General features: G+C 39.3%; 3 protein-coding genes across 6 annotated transcripts; 2 read left to right on the top strand and 1 right to left on the bottom strand.

Annotated features, from left to right (window-relative positions):
- Positions 1-849: 849 nt before the first annotated feature.
- Positions 850-5858, top strand: LOC146582460 (heterogeneous nuclear ribonucleoprotein U-like protein 2). The gene is made up of 10 exons (XM_085297380.1): positions 850-1608; positions 2683-2759; positions 2894-3136; positions 3224-3336; positions 3442-3708; positions 4087-4209; positions 4310-4411; positions 4817-4985; positions 5315-5541; positions 5628-5858. Exons 1-10 carry the CDS (start codon positions 1139-1141, stop codon positions 5685-5687), a joined length of 1851 nt encoding a protein of 616 aa, XP_085153506.1. The 5' UTR covers positions 850-1138; the 3' UTR covers positions 5688-5858.
- Positions 5859-5959: 101 nt separating this feature from the next.
- nudt22 (nudix (nucleoside diphosphate linked moiety X)-type motif 22) lies at positions 5960-10635 on the bottom strand. Of its 3 annotated transcripts, none has more exons than XM_085297397.1 (7): positions 10558-10635; positions 9200-9388; positions 8543-9122; positions 8343-8468; positions 7762-7859; positions 6681-6774; positions 5960-6127 (listed from the first exon to the last, which is right to left on the bottom strand). In XM_085297397.1, exons 2-7 carry the CDS (start codon positions 9286-9288, stop codon positions 5960-5962), a joined length of 1155 nt encoding a protein of 384 aa, XP_085153523.1. In that variant the 5' UTR covers positions 9289-9388; positions 10558-10635. The 3 variants fall into 3 exon arrangements, with proteins under 3 accessions (XP_085153523.1, XP_085153516.1, XP_085153532.1); XM_085297390.1 differs by lacking the exon at positions 10558-10635 and adding an exon at positions 10343-10532; XM_085297406.1 differs by lacking the exon at positions 10558-10635 and adding an exon at positions 10291-10312.
- A 3389-nt stretch (positions 10636-14024) lies between these two features.
- On the top strand, positions 14025-20950 carry LOC146582458 (sterile alpha motif domain-containing protein 3-like). Of its 2 annotated transcripts, XM_085297360.1 has the most exons (9): positions 14025-14728; positions 15665-15860; positions 16030-16188; positions 16347-16434; positions 16630-16785; positions 17244-17450; positions 17714-17885; positions 17991-18070; positions 18175-20950. In XM_085297360.1, exons 1-9 carry the CDS (start codon positions 14458-14460, stop codon positions 18469-18471), a joined length of 1626 nt encoding a protein of 541 aa, XP_085153486.1. In that variant the 5' UTR covers positions 14025-14457; the 3' UTR covers positions 18472-20950. The 2 variants fall into 2 exon arrangements, with proteins under 2 accessions (XP_085153486.1, XP_085153493.1); XM_085297367.1 differs by lacking the exon at positions 16630-16785 and having other exon boundaries at positions 14028-14728.
- Positions 20951-21230: the final 280 nt, after the last annotated feature.

Genomic DNA, 21230 nt, shown 5'->3' with positions numbered 1-21230 from the left:
CTTTAGACATACCAATAAATGTGTGGGGAAAAAAAAAATATTGTCCTTGCATGTTTTCCTGACCTGCAGATATCTGAGAAAATCATTCCCACCACAGTTGTATTTCTCATGGACAACAAGAACAATGCCTAAGTCCTTTGGTATACCTTTTTTCCATATTAAAAACAAATACAGGATAAAAACAGGGCTCATGCTGCAACACATAGTTTGCTTTAGGGTGTCAATAGGAACACAAAGGTAATACATTCACTTCTGAATATATTACCTTATACTTATTTGTGTTACTGCTCAAGTTTATATAATGTAGTAACCACTATTAATAGAGTTAAAATTACACTGAACATCTGCTTGTGACAAATAGCCAGAGTTATATTTTTTGTATTTTGCAATTAGACTTTATTTTTATTTAGTTTTTTCAGAGAGGATTTTCTTGTTTCAGTTTATTTTTTAGTGTTTACAAATATTCAATTCTAGCATCGTTTTTATTAGTTTAGGTCTTTAGTTATTTTTGTATGGAGGGCATATGTTAGAGGTGATCAATGCATCATGCACCGGTTTGTTTGTTTGTTTGTTTGTTTTTTGCTTTTTTACCAAACTAACAAACTAAGGATATTTCCTTTAGTTATCTCCAAAGGTTAATTCTGTTCATCCGGATGAACAGAGTCAACTTGATTCAACAAGATTTACTTGCCTGGATGACTGAGAATGCATCAAGACGTTTCCTTTAGTTAGTTTTGTTGTGTGAATTGTGTTCACACAACACAATTCACAACAAACTACCACTGAAAATAAAAAAAACTATTTAAAATATTTTTAAATGAACTAATTGAAGCTAAATTGACCCGAAAACAACTATACGACTAAAAATAATACTTTTCAAAAATCCTGGTACGGTAGTTATGTTGATGTAGTAACATTTTCTTTCGCTAGATGGCAGTAAACAAAACGTATCTGTCTTAAATGAGAAAGAGGAAGAAGTAACGAGCCAATCAAATTCCAAGGCACCATATTGAACAGTTGTTTTGACTCCAGCCTGTTCTTCTTTTACAGTTTTTACTTTGTATTTGGCTTTTTTAAAACTTAAATAATTCGCATTTACAATTAAAAGACAAATAAACGTAATACTCGCGCGGGAACAATGAAGCTGGCGGACATTAAAAAGTTAAAAGTGGCCGAGCTGCGGTCCAGACTTAAAGAGCTGGGGCTGGACAGTAGAGGGCTGAAGGCTGAGCTGGTGGAGCGGCTGTGGTCCGCAGCAGAGGGGGAGCCGAGCGGGGGAGACGGTGAAGAAGAAACGCTGAAGCTACATGACAGCTCACCTATACTTTTAGTACAGACAGAGCCAGCAGACGTCCGCCCTCCATCCTCAGAGATTGGTGCTACTGCGCGACATGAAGTAGACCGCGGCTACACAGACATGGCCACACAGACTGTGGCTGAGCCCAGTCCAGCTGCACCACAGCCCGACTCGGAGGCTGCTGCTGCTGCGGGTGTCACTGCCTGCCCTGCGGAGGGAGGAGAACAGGGGCATGCGGAGGGTCCAGTAGAGGAGGACATGGGCAGAGGAAGGTCGTTCTACGAGTTCAAAGAGGAGATACGATACAAGAGGTAGAGTATGGTGAAGAAACCCGCCCCACAGAGGGCAGTGAAAATCCCTCACATCTGTCCACAGCATACTGTAATTACCGTGTGGAGCTCTCGTTGTGGAGTTTCATATGTGTAGGTTCTCTTGGTCTTGAGAACTTGATAAAGTTTGTAAAGATTTTTAAACTCTCACCCAAGACACTTCTTTAGTACCACATCCACTGATGGAAAATCCCAGTCAAACGAAGCGTGGGCCAAGTCCAGAATCACAGAGACTTTATTAATCCCACAGGGAACTTGAGTTCTCATAGCGGCACACATACAGCAAACGTCAAGCACTCATATAAAATGAAGAGTAGAAACAGAGATATTAATTGATAACTATTAAAATAAATATAGAGATACAGGTATAAATATAAACATAAATATGCATATAGACATAAAAGTACACAAATATGTGTGCAATATATGTCATTGCGTACAAAAGTGCCAGAGTGCAGTGAGGTGTGATTAATCCTGTTCTGCATGTGTGGGCCTGACCCAATTGGATGAATTAAAGAGTTTGAAAGCAGCAGGAAGGAAGGACCTGTAACGTTCCCTCAGACAGGAGCGTGAAGGAATCTGTTGCTCTCAGTGAGCTAATCAGGTCATGTTAAAATAGGTTTTCTCAGTTTAAGAGAGAAGAAGGATTTAAAGCTCTTCCAATATTGTGGTCCTGGTTACTGCACCACTGTTTAGGAATATGTTTTAAATTCTTACTTTGAATGATTTTTTTTATGTGTATACATGTGTGGATGGAGCAGGTTTTTTTTCTTAAGGCCAGATTAGCATTTTATTTTTACTGTATTTATGTGTATTTATACTTTAATATTTCCTATTTTATTATTGTTATTTTATTCTGTGCAATGAACGATGAGTGAACGCATGTAAGAATGTATGTATGCTCGTCTGCTAAAACATAAGCTCTGATCCAGTTTCACTGCAGAATGCATAGCACAGCGGCATAAAAGGAATCTTTATCTTTGTGTTTTATTTAGATTTAGATTTAATGAAGTTCTTAAATCATTAAATGTGACATGTCTCTTTTTTTTCAACCAGAGCCAAATCACCACAGCCCCCTGCGGAGAGGAGTGAGGCAGAGGAACAAGATGAAGATAAAGTCAGACTAGATAAATGTGTGAAAACACACCCACACAAATTTTAATCAGCGCTTGAGTTTTCTTATGAGTTACTTGTTTTAATTTTGTCTGGACTAACCCCCAAGGGTGTATTTGATTTGACTCCCTGAGTCTCCTTGTCGATTACTCAGATGGCTCTCACCTGCACTTCGAGGTGAGTCCTGATGGATCCTCTGGCCAGCCGCGGTTCTGGGCTCAATTCCCCCTGCTGTGGTCAGGCTGCAGGCTCACCCATGGGGTGCAGCAGGGCAGGGTGGGCTTTGAGGTGAGGCTGGAGAGGAAACTGTTGACTGCACAGCCAGATGACCATGAAGTCAGGGAGCCATATGGACTGAGAGTTGGCTGGTCAGTGGCCGTCTCCTCTCTGCTGCTGGGTAAGAATGACGTTTTTTTATATTTATTGTCTGTAGATGTGATTTACTTGTTAAAAAGCTTCTGAATCCTTCTTGGTTTCACGTCAGGTGAGGATGAACTCTCTTTTTGTTATGATGGACGTGGTAAAAAAGTGTCAGATAGAAAGGAAGAGAACTTTGGAGAGCCTTTTTCGGAGGGGGATATCATCGGCTGTTATGCTGTGAGTTATGTTTTCAGTCAGCTTTACTAGCGCTCGAGTGACTTTTCTCTCATTTAAACCATTTTTTTGTGTTTGTGTGTCATGTTCACACCTGCACACACCCAGTCTTTCTCCTCAGATGGCGCTGTCGAGCTCTCTTTCCATAAAAACGGTCGTTTTGTAGGAGTGGCCTTTTCCACGGACACCTCGGTGCTACGGGGTCGTGCTCTGTTCCCTCATGTCCTCTGTAAGAGCTGTTCGTTCAAATTGCTCCTGGACCCTGCAGCTCAACCCTGGTACCCCGGCCCTCCGGGGTTCACACCGTTGGCCACTCTTCCTCCTGGGCAAAGGGTGTGCTCCACATCAGCTCCAACCTCCAGAGCACAGTGCGAAGTGAGAGTCAAATTTAGATTTGTATTCCCAATCTTTCTACTACTAAAGGCTCCTCCTAAAGTTGAAATTGTAGTGTGAAGATGAATTGTAATGTTTTCTAAGAATTTCCTCTGAAAGTTTGAACTAAACAAAGTTCAGATGATCTTGCACATGGAGCATTTTAGCCATAGAAAATGCTCCTAAGGTGGAAAATTGTTGGGAGTGGAGGATGTAAGCAGGGGGGAAAATGGCAGAACGACAACGTTTAGTGTTACAGCAGTGATCACCTGAGTCATTAGGATCATCCTATGGGAGCCATGAATGTTTGTGCAAAATTTAATTTTCTGACAGTTGACATGTCAATTTTGTTATGTCTTATCTTCCTCTCTGCTCCACCAGGTGGTGCTGATGGTGGGTCTTCCTGCCTCTGGGAAGAGCGTCTGGGCGAGGAATTACATGAAGCAGCATCCAGAGAAACAGCACAGACTGCTGGGAACGGAGGAGCTGCTCGCTTGTATGATTGTCAGTCAGATCTCCGCTCTTCACTCCTGTGATTCACATTCAGAGGTTATGGTTCGCACCTGATGTAAAATGTTTGACCCGTGTGTATGTGTGTGTATAGAGTGGTGGGCAGAGGGACAGCAGGCTCCAGCAGGCCTCTCACGGTCTTACTGAAATAATCAAGATGGCTGCCCAAACTCCTGGAAACTACATCCTAGACCAGGTAATGCTTCACGGTCAAAAAAAAAAAAGACTTATGAGATGTCCCCTTGTGAAACTCACTGAAGGATAGTAGTTGCTATCAGGTGGTAGAACAAAAGCCGTTATTGGCGAATCAGCCTCTGCAAGCAAAGTGTCAGGAGACCAAAGTGAACTGGTTCATTTAGGCTCATGTGATAGAGGTTTGGATGAGCAGCAGAAGATTTTCTGGTTTCAAATCGGGCCTCGGCAGTCTGGAGTTTGGGATTATTTCTTGGTCCTATTAATAATTAAATATTTACTTTAAAGCAGTTATATGTGGAATAAAATCTAAACTGTAACCACCACAGTTATGAGCAAAGAGCTTCGACAAAACATTTCACTATGCTGTAGTCTTAGTAGTTATTTCACTTCATCTTTCTGTTTCCAGTGCAACATCCTCTTCTCTGCACTCCGTCACAAGCTGCGGCTGTTCACAGGCTTCAGGCGTCGGGTGGTGGTGGTGTTTCCCTCAGGCGACGAGTGGAAAAGGCGACTGTCGCAGCACCAGATGAGAGACGGTGAACACATCCCAGAGACCGCCCTGCTCAAATTACAAGGTTTACCTACATTTGTAATATTATGTTCCATTACAGGTCTATATTAGGGGATCAAAAACAAAACATGAATTTGTTTCATATGTTCCATTTGGTCTCTACAGTAATCCCTGTAAATTTACACTGAGGAATGGGTTCAGATTCTTCTTGGTTAAATCCGTGAATCCTTCAGAAAGAAAGGTTCTTCCTCTCATTACTCGGTTTATTGATATCATTTAAGGTCTCAGATGTGCTGGGAGCCACAGAGTTTATAAAAGATCTTTACAGCTGGTGCTGCTGACAGTTAAAATAAACAGCAGTCATTCCTGTAATACTTTCCTCTCTCTGTCCAGTGAGCTGCAGTCTTCCAGAGCAGCAGGATGACCTCCTGGAGGAGTTGCAGTATGTCGAGCTGCCGCAGGAAAAGGCGCTAAAGCTCCTGCAGGAGTATAAAGATGAGGCCCGCAGACTGCTACCCCCCGTCCCCAAACATGAGAAGACACGGCGACTTTACAGGAAAAGACCCCACCCTCACGGTCCTCCATCCTCTCACAGGACATGGAGTCAGCCGCCAAGATACGTGAGTGCCAACCTGGCTCATTTCTCTCTAAAAGCACAGCTGCATTTGCTAGATGTTAAATTAATTTTGTGTCATTCACATTTCAGTGGAGCGTGCCTTATCAGGATCAGGGGTATTACTACAGCGCGTACCAGAACTACTCATGAGCGAACCTGGAGCAAGAGGACTCGAATAATGCTGCTGCATTACCAGTGATTACATAACACCAACACTGCTGAGGTTTTATTATATGGAACTGCACACTCCCTGCTCAAACATAATCAGTGTCATATTTTATCTTTTATGAAAAGACATGGACACTTTAGGTTTTTATTCAAAATATTTTAATACATTTTTACTTGTTCTTGCTGTACAGTGTATAAATGAATTACACAGTACTGAATTATCAGTAACTTGTAAATAAAACCCCAAACTTTAATCAGTCTGTTTCTTTGTGCACATGTGGTGGTGTCAACTTGGCATCGCCTCGTCCGCGTTGGTCTGGAACTACGTCAGGTTTAACAGTCTGATAAAGCAGCATGGCTCCTTTAGCTGACGGACAAAGCTCTGACCACAGAGGGCTGCTTCTGTCCAGCTGCAAAACTTCCTACAGTGTGCAAAATACAACTGTGTGAGAAAGTGTTTGCCCCCTTCCTAATTTCCTGTTTTGTTTTGGAGTTTTGTTGCATTTAAATGCTCCAGATAATCAAATAAATTTAAATATTAGACAAAAAGGTAAGTAAACCTACATGGCTCTGTGTGAAAATAGTGATTGCCCCCATATCTGTTCTATCATAAATTAACTGGTATATCACAACTTTGGAAAGCTGAGTTCAATTTGTCTAGCCACACCCGGTTCTGATGTAATCACCTTAACGAGAAACATCTTTATTTAGAAACTGCATTTACTTGTGCCGTCTTTGTCTAACATTTAAATTTGTTTGATGATCTGAAACATTTAAGTGTGACAAACATACAAAAAAATAGGAAATCAGCAAACACTTTTTCACACTACTGTATATAAAAAGGCAGAATTGCCTTATATGCTTGTAATCTCTCCATAAAGTGATGATTGTACTTTGTTCCCTACTGCAGACGCAAGTACAAGAATCTCGTTTTGGTGTTGGTCTGCAGGTATTTGTATGTCTGTAACATCTCACCGTTCTGCTGACAAAGATGACCTCTGTGGACTCGCTGGCCTCCACTCCTCCTTTCCAGTACAACTTTCTCACTTCATCAGAATTTAAGGAGCAACTGAAAGCACACAGATTAAAATTTATATCTTTATAGAGCCATTCAAACCACATTTATTATTTCACGATGCTTGATTTAGGATTGTGTGCAGCTTTATGCTGCCCTTCCTAACCTCAGCTGGGCAAATCTGGTTAGATAATTGAGACCTAATCTAATAGTAACTTTAACTTTGGACTTCATTTTGTATGACACCTTTTTATAGGCTTGCCATCATGTGATGTCATCTTTTATGGTCTCTCAGTTGTCTTCATTATTACTTCTGTTCCTTTACTTTTAGTCTTTCACTGGTGTGCATTTTTATTGTTTCTATTTTAACTCTCTATTAACTTTACTCATCTCAAGCCCAAATATCTAACTTTTATATGGGGCAGTAAAACTGTTTTTTCTTCTTAATACTGAACTTGTTTAACTCCAAGAGAATTATTTGTAATAGGAGTGAGATTCCAGTTACAAATGGATTTCAAGAATAAAAAGAAAAGTTTAAAGAAGGTTTAGATTCCCTAAACATACATATAACACATCATGTAGTCTTACAGCCTAAATATATATTTGTTTAAGCCTCATTGCAGTTATTTGCAGTCAGTGCTCCTGAATGTGCTTTTAATTCAGTCAGCTCAGGAAATTGCAGTTTTTTTCTACTCCTAGGTCTGTATGATGTCAAAGAGAGAGGGTAGCCCTAATATAGTCATCTCACTCTGGCTGTGACCAGAAGCCTCACCCACTCATGTTCTGTTTACCAGAGGCAGTCAATCAGAAAAAGGTTGCAGGGGATTATTTTGAACTGTGACTCATACAAAGCTACTTCAATAGTCCACATGGAAAACTACGCAGTCTTTAGTAGTGGAGATGTGGTCATCGTGATGATTTTATCTTTATAAAATTTTTTGCCATACTTTCATTTTCTGAGCAACTTTCACTGACACACCTACTTCAAGAAATCTGTGCTGCAGGTTTCACAGTATGGATTAAAACTGAAGCGACGACTACCTGACGTAAAACTCGGCACTCGGTCTTCCAGCGCTGGTGTGATTCAGAGCGACGCCCATCAGGACGGGCGGTCCTAGGGAGCTCAGAGGAATATTCACCTGGGACAGAACAGTAAAATTAATAATATTAATATTTTAGCCCTTTCATTACTTCGACAAAACAGCTGGTGCAAAGTTTTATTAAAGAAAAGTGACTGTGTGAATACTGCTTTAGGCATAAAATCCTTGTTTTACACTGTGATGTCGTGAGGTCCCATGTGTAGGATCTGACCTAACAATTTTCCACTTCATAAAAAAACTTGGTAAATTTTCTGATGTGTGGATCAAATATTAGGGCTGAGTCAAACTGTGGTGCCAAGTTTCTGGAAGCTGGTTTCACTTTGTGGGGCCTATGACATGCATGATTGAACAAGAATTCTGATTTTGAGGTATTTCACTGAAGGAAATCTGCTGACACCATTTAGACTCTTTAAAAAGAGTTGCTAGCAGGCTTCTGGCGGTAAGTATACGTGCATAAACGTGAAACACGACATTACAATTCTGAATAAAAAGAATACAAACAGAAAACGAATGACTTTTCACCTCATCTCTGATCTCGGCGCACACAGAGGAGAAAAGCTCTGAGACGATGGCCTCTGGCTTCCTCTCCATCATGGCTATGCCGATCTGCTCCTCACACACCCTCTGTCCTAGACGCTCACACACAGCCTGAGGACAACAGGGTTGATATGAGCAACACATCAAGCATTTTGGTGAGACTGAATCCTCTTTATTCATATCACCTTTGGCTCTGGGTGGCCTCCGGGGATATCCAGGAGCCCTCCCGCCTCTGCCACCTTTTGGCTCCTCCTGATCATGACCACCTGACCATTGCTGGTGCACAGTATGGCACCGACACCTAGAGGCTGAGCCAGCAGCATCAGAGGATCTCCGAACTCTGCCTCACCATGCTGTCGCAGCTTGGCCACCCCACACGACCAGTTTGTCCCCAGGTAGTCCTTGTAGCACGTGAGGCCTAACCTCAGAGTGAGGAGGGGTGCAGGGTGTGGAGGAAGTTTGTCTGCAATGCCATTAAACTCTCTGTAGTCATGATTAGAGGCACCCTCAGCATTTTCTGTCTGACTTATACACCTGTTATGTATTTCACCCAAATCCCTCTGTCCTTGATTGTTTTGGTCCTCTGTGTGGTGGAAAATGGTGCCATGGGACAACGGAGTGGAAGGTGGATTTTGTGGATCTGCTAAGCAGAAAGAATGTAGCCTGAATTTTGCCCCGTTGAAAAGCCACGGCTCCTTGGACACCCGCTTCGTCCACACCTCATCTATGTGACGCTCCAGAGCCAGATCTGTCTGCCTGTTAAACCTGAGAGAGGAGGAATTGATTTTACATGACGTGTGATGAAAAGTATTTAAAGGATGTACTGCACTGTATGTTTGCACCTTTCTGAAAGCTCCACTTGTACTTGAGACTCGAGCAGCCCATGCCAGTGTGCACAGTGCAGCAGCACAGACACCTCAGGATCCATCATTTCCCACTGCGGCTCTTCACTGGAAGCATCAGTTACTTGATCCAAGTTGTGTTCTTTGAGAAGACTTGGAGTGGGATGGTTTAAGATGTTAAGATGGTTGCTGGAAGTGATAGGAATGAGCAGGATTAGAAATGAGTCTATCAGAGGGACAGTTCAGGTTGAGCACTTTGAAGACAAAATCAGAGAGGCAAGGCTGAGATCTTTTGGACATGTTGGACAAAGGATGCTGAAGATGGATCTGCCTTGAAGTAAGGAAAAAAGAAAGACCATGGAGAAGAGTAATAGAGTGAAGGAGGACATGCAGAGGGTTGGTGTGATAGAAGAGCGTGTTGGAGATAGGGTGAGATAATCATCTGTGGTGACCCATAAAGGGAACAGCCAAAAGAAGAAGAAAATGTGAGCTGTTTCAGCTGAAGCTTTAAACCTTAAGGCCCATGAAGGCATCAAATCAAGTGAGGTGATCAACTCTGTGCAGGTTAATAAGTCCACTCCTGTTATACAAAGACACACATCAAGTGCACCCACATATAAGAGATTAGAGCAGGCAAATAAATCTGACCATGGATAAGGTTAATGGAAGCACAACATCAAATTATTAAAAAAAGATTTCTAAATATATTAGAAATTTGTTACTATCATGGCAGTAACTACCTTTAAAATGCATGATTTTTTAAAATAGACACACAATAATTGACCAAAATAACTGATTTAACTAATTAAACTAAGCAGCCCTAATGTTTGCATAAATGCAGGTCCAGGTGAGCTGTAAGTATACTGCAGTCATCCTCTAATTCAATAAAGTATTCTGATTCAGGGGGATATAATGACAATTTCAACAGGGCCCGTGGGATCATGACAGCATTGGGTGCAGTGGCATAACCAAAAACGGGAGGACAACTTCTTTAAGGCGTCAACAGTTTGTTCAATGCAGATTTGTCAGCGAGGTTGAAAAGGAGAACAGACACATTTAAAAACGTGACCGCTCAGCGTCAATTTACTCACATAAAAGCTCCTGATTTGTTACTGCTAATGAAGTTATTCTTTATTTACTAACCAGTAGCTCCCAATTTTTTCCACCATTGGACTAAAAACAGTCAAAAACTTTCAATGAACCGGAGAGCTGGAAAGGAATTAAATAGGAAGTGCGACTTCCTGATAAAATAAACGTCTAACATAACAACTCCTGTGTTCTCGTTTACTCTAAGATAATATTGTCTGGTTGATTTTCTATAAAACCAAATAAGGACAAACGTTTTGTGGCTTGTTTACCTGTCGTTTCCGAGGTAGGCGAAGAAGAAGCCAAACCAGCGAAAGGTGGTTTCTTCCTCTTTTCCCACGAACGGCAAAAATTTGCTTCTTATCACCACCTAGCGGCAAAGAGTGTAAATAATAATAATGTTATATTGTCAGTAAGATATTACTGACAGATGTGGAAAAAAATATAAATTTTGTGCATATTTCTACAATGTAAATTATATTTATGAATTATAGTTATAAGACAAACTTATTTTAATATTAATTATAATCCAATTCAATCCAACTTTATTTATAAAGCACTTTAAAATAGCCAGCACAGGACCAAAGTGCTGTACAGTAAATAAATAAATAATGTAGTGCTGTCCAAAAGTCCTCAGCACCCTCTCAATATTTTTCAAATATTGACATTCAAGGAAATGAGTGGAGGCTCCAAACGTTTGCACAGCGCTGTGTGTATTTAATTTAGTTTTCTTTTCTTTTTAAGTTGACTTTTAATTCTTTTCTGGAGTGACTTTTTATTGTTTGAAAATGCATAGTTTTAATTGTATCTATTTTTATTTTATACTATTATAATATGAATGTCATTACAACATGAACATGATTTTAATCACGTTGTCAAAAGAAAAGAAAAGAAAAGAAAAGAAAAGAAAAGAAAAGAAAAGAAAAGAAAAGAAAAGAAAAGAAAAGAAAAGATAGACTGCAGGTCATAACTTCTTACCTGAAGATCAGTTCACCTGACACTCGGCGGCCGTCTCGGGTCTCTCCTCCTCCTGCCTCCCCTTTCCCTCACCCACCTGTTCTCTATGGAAGCTCCGCCATAGCTCACAGAAGAGCCAGAGAATTTTGTTTCTTATGGTGTGAAAGTCTTTCAGGTGCCTTCTGTGACAGTGAAACTCCAAGTTAACTGTTATGTGCCTTTTAATGAAGAGTGGCTTCCATCTGGACACTCTACTGTAGTGAAGTAGATTCTGGGGTAGGATTTTACGTGATGTCCACGAATGCAGCACTACCACCCACACCTTCCCAGCTGATAATTAGCGGCCTTATAAGAAACAGCTGCGCTTCACTACCACACGGAGGCATTTGGTAGTCTTTTACCATCTAAGGGGGCTGAGAGCATTAGGCAGCGAAGCACTGCAGATCTCCTCAGGAAAGCTACTCATTCTAGTATTGCCCTTTAGAGAGTGGATTGCGCCATGCTGCTGCTGTCTTGTCTTATGCTGTTTGTTTGTTTGTTATGTGATGCTTTTTATAAAGAACAGTAACTTGGGGTGTAGTTGTTTTATGTAGATCTCTTTTACGGTGGCCCCTAGAGACAAAGCACGTACAAACTCCAAAACACATGCAAATTCCAAAACACTTGCAAAATCCAAAACACGTACAAATTCCAAAACACTTGCAAAATCCAAAACATGTACAAATTCCAAAACACGTACAAATTCCAAAACACTTGGAAAATCCAAAACACGTACAAATTCCAAAACACTTGCAAACTCAAAAACACATGCAAATTCCAAAACACAACGGAAGTGCTCCAGGACGCTAGGGGCAGTGTTGAGCTTTTGTTACCTAGTAACTACACAAGCCAGGAAGTACCAATGACCGGATTTGGGGTTTGCAGCCTTAAAGGCCGCATTTTAAGGCCGATTACGTCACAGCGACAAGAGAAGGCTTTCCCAATTCAAAGGCTGCTCGAAATGCGGCCCTCAAATGCGTCCATAATTTCCCTGAATTTTAAGGATGGGTCGGTGTAGCCTTCATGGCCCAACATATCCCAGACTTCATAGTGCGGTGGTGGTGTGGATAATTTTGCCGAAAAAAAACGGTGGAAGCGGAGCGGAGGAAGTGTAAACTTTCAGAAGTAAGTACTGAATATTATGTCACTTATTTATGCGCAAATATTTTTTTAATGAAGAACATTAAACCATTATTGTTGGCCACATGTCGGGAAAGTTATGTGACATTAGTCATGTCTGTACTTTCAGAATTAACTTGGTTTTAAAGCCTTTACTTTAAAAAAATATATGTAGTCGACCTTAATCTTACAGAGATTGTGATGATTTTGTGGATAATTAAAGTCAGTCATATATCCACAAACACAACAAGCTGAAAGTCAGTGATGCTGCTCGGTTTGCAGTCCTGAATATCACAGCACAAGCAGGATTCACTGCACTGTTAATGTTAGCTGTGTTATATTGCTGCCTCAGTTCGGTGGTGTCGAGCCAAACGGACTTTAACGTGTGTTTGAACGAGCTGACGGTTCACTCGTTAAGCTGAAAGAAAGATGCTTTAATCACAGGAGTCACACATGTGTGTCCACTGTACCATCTGGGAACTCCTCTTGTTTCGTAATAACACAAACACTAAATCCTCCTTCTTTTGTGCTGTTTTGTAGCAGTGTATACACCTGAGACTGCCACCTGTCTGTCTGTCCTGCACTCTCTCTGTTTCTTTCTCTCTGATTGTGTAATAAAAATATGAACATGTGTTTATAAGTCACACTTGTGTTTGAATCCTGCAGCTTATCACACATTTGATTTCCATGTGTGACGACTGCAAGTGTCCAGAGTGAGGACAGACTGAGGGACCCACTGCTGCACATCATCTGTGAGGCTTTGCACCCCTGATGATCCACCAGGACAAACTCAACAGTGTGTGAGGAAGAGGAGGAGGAAGAGCCAGCAGCAGCTGACAGATGGAGAGAATAGACAGACTGTTCCCTGTTTGTGAAGGACTGCTAGAAAAGTTTAAAATAACTAATTGTCTGTCCTGAATCAGTCTTATTAGGTAATGTTCAAATAATTTTATCATTCCAGTGTTTTCAGTGTGGGAGAAAGTACTCAGGGCCTTCAAGTTACACACTATGAAAGGCAGCAACAAGTGTAATATTCAGAAACCTAAAGTATGTATCAGCAGCAGAATGGAGCTAAAAACAAATGTTTGTTTCAGTTCTATGAAGCTTTGAGTATTTTGGATCAGTAGCACTGCTGTGTTTGTTGCATCATATTGCTGTAATTGTTTATATGCTTTATATATTCTGAGCTAAGTTGATCTATAGTGTTACATCATATTCTGTAAGGATGTTATGTGTTTGTTTACTTTCTGCCCAGTTTGACCCATTTAGCAGAAGCCAGCCTGTTTAAGGCTCTGATATCTATTCTGTATGACTTAAAGCAGTTATGACATGGTCTGATTTTCTCACCCAATAAAGGAATATTTCATATATCAGTCTACTCTTCATTTTATCAGAAACAGTTATCACAGCTTGTACATTTTCTTTTTATAAATATATGTAAGCAATGAGCCAAATTTAGTAATGCCAGCATGAAGGAACAACATTTGTCTCTTATATATGATACACCTATATATGCACTGTCAAAGATACTTGCCTTTGAGTGAAGATTTAAGGTGATAAGACATATAAATAACTGCAACTTGAATCTGTACACAGTCAGAAATAGGGGTACGGAAGGAGTACATTACTGTGCCCCAAGGTACAAAAATGACATTAATACAGTCTAAGGACAAATATTGGACCTCGGGGGAACTATCTGTACCTTTTTTAGCGTCTGAAAGGTACATACATGTTCCTTAATTGTGAAAAGTACTTATTTGTACCCATTCTTTCAAAAGATAAAGTACAGGTTGATTAAGCTCTTTTTGATTAGAGGTTTTTTTTTAATTCGTTTTGACAGTAATTTATTTGCAACTGTATTGATTTAAGCATATATTTTAGTGTTTTTATTTTATTTTTTATTATTTTCATTGCTGTTGTTGTTTTTGTATTCCCTGAACCCCCCTTATTTTTAAGCTGCTTTAAGAACAACGAATTTATTTGAAAGAAAAAAAAGTAAAAATGCATTTAAACATTTTTTTAAGAGAGCGTTTTTTTTTTTAAGTATAAGTATTTGGATGAATTGCAAAAAAGCACCCTCGGAGTGCGAGTTGAGCCCATCCTCACAACATCAAACAAAAAGTAGAAGAAGAAACTCAACGAATAGCTGGTGGATTCTAGAACTTTCTTTAAATGCAGCAGGTGCCATTTTGTTTTATCAACGGACGGAGATGGATTACGAACTTGCAAGTCCTGGTGTGCTCTGTTCACTTTCAACCGAGGAACTCTTAACAAAAATACAAGAGTGGAGCTTAGATGTCACCGAAGCTGAAGCTCAGCGTTTCAGAGGTAAGTTTTATTTAAAGAAAAATGTAGCGTAATTACTAATTATTGGTTTAGCCTAGCTTAACGTATATTAGCAATTTAGCTAGTTTCGGCACTCTCTTAGCTCAAATTATGTCTTTTTACAAACGTTTTTACAAACGTTTCATGTGTAAAGTTGAGGTCACAGTTCTGAAAAATGAAAAATGTGTACACATAGTATTTGTATAAGTTTGAACTTATATATGTGGTTCGGCCACAGTCTATGGGTTCGGTAACCCCTGCGCAGCGGAACGGCGCGAAATTTGATTCCCTGGTAGCTGAATGCAGTTTACCGTTAGTGTATTAATGGTTTAATAAAATCACGTTTTTACATCCACTCCAAGGCCATTAACACACATGGGCGGCGTTTAAAGGAAATATCTTGACGCCGCACTTGTTTAAAATATAACAAGGGTGTCGCAGCTGGGGTTTGATAGTCCCGTTTTCAGCAATGTGGGAACTTTTTCAGCATGTAATCTGAGCTTGTAATACGGTCCTCCGGGTGTTATCGCTATAAGTAATCGGTCTGAAAGAACAGACGGCAGAAACTGTCGGAAATCTGGAGAAAGGAGTCACCTTAGTAGTGAATATTAACAAATTACAGCATTCTAGTCTTTTTTTTTTTTCTTCCAAACTTGAAAGGGCACAAAAGCATGCTCAGACTCTGCTCTCCTGTGTCCAGTAGTCCCAAACAAACATCTAAATTTAAAAATGAAAACTTTGCATATCAAGAGGATTCACTCTAAAAATTTGGTTTATTTTATTTAATTTACTGATTTTTTTAATGAATATTTCTTTGAACTGAAAGAAGTTGTACAAAAGGTTTTAATGTGTGTGATATACGGTTTTTACCCATGTAAAAATGTGGTGTTAAATATTCTTACATGGAATTTAGAGTTTGTACTACCATTTATCTTGCAGACAATGAGGTTGATGGTGACACAGTTGACTGCGGTCTTACTGAGACTATGGTTGCATACCTTTTCCAAGGATCCTTCAAAAAGCAGGTTAAATTCAACCAATTTGTGTCAAGGATGAAGGAATCTTCAGTGACGCTGACTCTACAGACTGTCTCTCCAGAAGACTGGCAACCATCTACTTCGTCAACTTCAATAAGGTATTTTCTTATTTATAATGAAGTTAGTATGTCTGAAACATACATGTTGGCCATTATGCACTTTTAGGATTTAGTTAATATGATCATTTTTCCTACCATATGTATTGTTACTGTAGTGTTTTATACTTCAATTCATGCAATAAAAACAAACATTTAACTGTTTTCACAGCAATGAAAATACTTTGAGACTGCCAGCCTCTTTTGAAATTCCAAGATTTCCCAAAAATCTGCAACTAAAACTGGACAACAAAGAACCGTGCCATAAAAATCCAAGGGACAGACACACAATAATCAGAGTTCTATATGAAGCTGTGGCACAGTATACTATGTAAGTTAATCAGGGTAATGTTAGCTTGTTGCTTTAGAAAAAGCTGAATCTGTCATATTGAAAATAAACGCTACATTACTAAGAAACAATAACTGACACTTGATAAAGTTTGTTTGTCAGCAGTTGCTCTAACACTTATGTTTCTTCTGATATTACAGGTATCCTACAAATTCTGAATATGTGCAAGCTGTGAAGACGCTGGTAATGAAGTATCCTTTCCTCAAGGATCGTGAGGGAAATGGTTATGTAAGTTAAATTTAAAATTTGCATAAGGTTCCTTCAAGATTACAAAGTAAAAGTGAAGCTTTTTTCAATCTTGTTTTGTTAGTAAGACAATCTGTAGCCTCTCAGTAGGTTTGTATGAAGTATGTTTACTGATTCTTTGTTGGGTGTATTTTGTGTAGATTGTTTTTACAGTAACTTATGTTTCTGTTCAACAAGCACACATGGCATATGTCTTTGAGACGTAAATTCAAATCAGAGCGGGCACCACTAGTCGACAGTGAGGCAGTGAGGCGTTGTAAGGAGAAGTTTGGTTCTACGAGGAGAGGGCAGCCTAATAAATGTCAACGAACAAGTCAGAGAAATGTTTGTCAGGTTGGTGTGAGGGACATCTTGAGCTATAAAATGTTCTTGCCTCTGTTATTACATCTAAAACTAAGGATTAGGGATGCAACTGTACCCCTTTTTTCAAACCAAAACTATACCAATACTTGGATTAGAGCACTTGCTAATACAAAGTACCAGTGCTAATACTTCTACCTCACAAAATATTATTAATTAGAAGGCGCTAAAAGAGGGTGAACTAGATTTTAAAAAAACCAACATTTTAAATATGACTCCAAAACTAAAATTTCAAGTTAACAATTAAGATTTTATGTGAAATTATTTCAGAGTTTCCATATTTTAAATATTGGTTCATGGTATCGGTTAACTTTAAACGATACGAGTTCTTTGTGATGCACAGATCGTGTCAGCTCTAATTGTATATTTAGTCTTATGTTGGGTTTCTAATCTGTTTTGACTTTCTCTTCTCACTCTTGCTTTCTTTCAAGGGACCATGCGTCCAAGGAGAGGATTTATTATCCATCGACGCCCACTTAAAGGTCTTACAGTGCCAATATCAGAAGATGCAACCAGATACCATGGTGGTTCATAACCGTATGCAGCAAACGTTTGCTTGGCGGCAAAAAGAAATTGCAGATGGTATGCCTGTGGAGGATGTGTTGAAGAAGTACCCCTTCTTAGGGATGCCTACTGGTGTAAGTCAGAAAGCTGAACTGAACTTGGAAATAGCTGTCACATTTAACATGTTTATAGTAGTAAATTTTATTTGCCCTTGACCTTGCTTTCTTCATCTGTCCCTCTTTCCTTTTTTTGTATGTTCATGTAACTTCTTACAGTATTGTTGTTAAATTCTATAAAAAAATAATTATGCAGCACCATACATAATTAATATCAACTTTAGATTATTTCATTTTCATACACTGTTATTTTGTACTGAAAATTAATTTTTTACTTGTAGCTGTGCAACGAACTCGGGTGGATCCAACCAACAACGGGTAATGTAAGCCAGCGATTTCGTGAAGGGCTCTCATGTGTTGCAGCAAAGGTGATTGACGTTACACGAGGGAAAACCCCACTCTACCAGCTCTACCTTGATGCAAGAGAGGAGGCTCTCACTGATGACCTACCAGGTATTTGCTTTCAAGGCTTCCATTTTATATAATTTTTATAGGTAACTGGAAATGCCAGATAAAATGCATGGGTGATCTTGTGTTGTTTTTGGTTTTTTTTGGCAGATCTTGACACAAGGGCTGCACTTTTATTCCTGCCATACGTCTTCAAGGAGAAACTGGATCTCTTTGTCATACTTGGAGAGGTGTGTGTATTAAAATATTTAGTCTATATAAAAGGAAAACAAATGTATCTTTTGTTAAGAGACTAAGATATTGCTTTCCTCTACCTTCTCTTTTGACTTCAAAGGTTCATCCGAAAACCCCCTATCCAACTGTGCAGCTACTTCATGAAGACTGGAAACCAGTGTTCTCCAGAAGCGCTCCAAACATTGTGAAGTTGGATGGCAGTGAAGTGTGCAGAAGCTCGTGTATTTTTGAAGGAATCATCTCTTCTTTCTGCTTGTATTTTGTCTTCAACCTTGCTTATCCAAAACATCTGAAGAACACCCTGATTTTTCTCCAAAAGTACATTGTGAAAATAGATGAGGGTGAGGACCGGCCTCTGCCAATCACAGTCACCAGACAAATAAATCTTCTGTATTGACCACCATGCCTCAGCCATATCAGTGCTCCAAATGTGGCAGAAGAACCTTTAGTTTGACAAAGCTTATTCAGCACATAGGACTTATTCATTCCCATGATGCCAATTTTGATATAACCTGTGGACTCAGTGACTGCTGTTCTTCCTTCAAAAAATATGAATCTTTCAGACGACATGTGTATAGGAAACACAGAGAACAGGTGTTGTGTCCCCATAAAGACTTAGATGAAAATGAGCAGGAGGTAGTCAGTCCACACCCAAATGAATTTGCAAATGACATGACTGAAAATATTGAAACCCCTCCATCCTGGGATGAATTTTTGATAAATTTCAGAGACAATCTTTTCAAGTTCATTCTTAAGTGCAGAGAGAAAAATTCTTTACCAGTCTCTGTTCAGGAAGAAATTGTGGAAGATGTAAATTTTCTGATGTGTTTTTTCAAGGAGAACTACGATGCTTTTATAGCATATCATTTAGAGAAAATGGGTCTTGATGTGTCTTTGTGTCCAGAGCTTAAAAATGTCCTGCATTCAAATGAATTTTTTGAGAAGGCTTCAACAGCTATTCGATCTCCTTATTTGGTCAAAGAACATTGCAAATCAAAGCTCAACATGACAGAGCCTGTTCATTGCAAATTAAGAGACTCTGTGGGTCATACAGTTGGCTCGTATTCATATGTGCCTGTTGATAAGGTGCTAAAAAATTATCTTTCTCATGAAGACATACAAGATCACATTTTTTCAAGTGGCAATTTGGAAACTGATGAATTTCTAACAGATTACTCTGATGGAGAAATCTTCAGACATCATCAATTCTTCAAGGATAACCCAAATGCACTGCGACTCCATTTTTATGAGGATGAATTTGAAGTACTTAATCCTCTAGGATCTAAACGATCCAAACACAAACTTAGTGCATTTTATTACACTGTAGGCAATTTGGACAAAAGGTACACTTCTCAGCAGAGGCACATTCATCTAGCGTTATTGGTACGCTATTCTTTCGTTAAGCGGTGTGGTTGGCATGTTATCCTTAAACCTTTGCTTGATGATTTGGAAAAACTTTCCACTGATGGCTTTACTTTTACCATTGATAAAACTGAACACACTATTCATGCTGCTCTTGCAACTTTATCTTGTGATAATTTATCAGCTCACATGATTGGTGGTTTTTCTATGTCATTTAACACTGGTAGAATTTGTCGGTATTGCATGGCTTCTTATGAAGATATGAAACAATCCTTTGAGGAAGAAAGCTTTGTTTTAAGAACATCAGAGGTTCACCAGTATCATCTTGCACGAATCCAAGAATTTCCGGATGATAAAACAATATATGGTGTAAATAGTTCATGTCCTTTTGACAGACTGAGTTATTTCAGTGTTACGCAAGCTTTACCACCTGATGTAATGCATGATCTGTTGGAAGGTGTAGTTCCTCTAGTTATGAAACTAGTGATTTGTAAAGCCCACACTGAGAAGCATATTACAATTAGAGAGATCAATGAAGAATTGCAAAAAATGCCCATCGGTCAGAATGACAAAACAAACAAACCAGTACAGTTATCAGAGAGACTTCAGAGTGTTGGTATTGTTGGATCAGCATCTCAAAAGTGGTGCCTGTTCAGATTGCTGCCATTTCTGATGGCAGACCGTGTGCCACCTAATTGTAAATATTGGCATGTTTTTCTTCTATGTCGTGAAATAACAGAGATTGTAATGGCTAAAAAAGTGCGAAAAGAGAATATTTTATTGTTGAAGTTGCTTGTCCATGAGTTTCTCACAAAACTGAAAAGTGTATTTGGGGATGTAATTACACCAAAGTGTCATTATTTAATCCACTATGCAAGACTGATTGAAATGTTCGGCCCTCTACGTTTGTTATGGTGTATGAGATTTGAAAGTAAGCACCAGTATTTCAAAACGTTGTCCCGCAATTGTAGAAATTTTATGAACATTGCTACAACTTTGAGCAACAGACATCAGTTCAGACAGTGCTGGGAGTTTTCTAACAAAAGTTTACTTGGTGAATTTGAAAATGTTTTTGGAAAAAGTGTGACTACACCATTTTTGTCATTACCACTGGAACTGCAACAAGCACTGACAGTCCATTGTGGCTTTTCTGAAGTTGATAGTGCTAAGAAAGCTTTCCAGCGTGTGTCAGAAGTAATTGTGAACAGTGTCAAATACTGTGTAAGAGATGTGTTTGTCATTGATGTACTGCTTTCAGAGAAGATTCCTCTGTTCTGGCAAATTAAGTACATATTTAATATTGACACAATGTGGGTCTTTTGTGGAAAAATTCTCATTCCTCTGTTATATGACAACCATTTTCATTCATACAGTGTTAGAGTTGATAGTGAATGGACGTTGCTAAAACCTGGACAGGAAATTGATGTTGCAGCTTATGACACATACTCTGTTGATAACAGTTTGTATGTAACAGTTAAGCAATGTATTTAAGAAGGTAATAAATGTGACAAGTATTTTTGACTTTGTATCTTCAATTTTTCAAATCCTGAGAGGAAAAATATAGGAAATCTGTGTGTAGATACTGAACCTTTAGAAAGACATTTTTGTACTCCTTTTAAGGGTTCTTTTTTGTACTTTATACTAAGGGTACAACTTTGCCCTTTAAAGTACAGGTTTGACGTGTAAAAGGTACAAATTACAAGGGTACAAATCAGTACCCACAGTTTAGGGTACAGAACGGTACCTTAGAGGGTACCACCCCAGTGACAAGCCATTGTACCCCTATAGGTACAT

The sequence above is a fragment of the Mchenga conophoros genome, linkage group LG2 (genome assembly GCF_057382185.1).
Source record: "Mchenga conophoros isolate Kocher_MC1m ecotype Shallow Benthic linkage group LG2, M_conophoros_male_GT1.1, whole genome shotgun sequence".
Lineage (NCBI taxonomy): Eukaryota > Metazoa > Chordata > Actinopteri > Cichliformes > Cichlidae > Mchenga > Mchenga conophoros.
The sequence above is the reverse complement of the archived record's forward strand: the minus strand, read 5'-3'. Positions and strand labels throughout refer to the sequence as shown.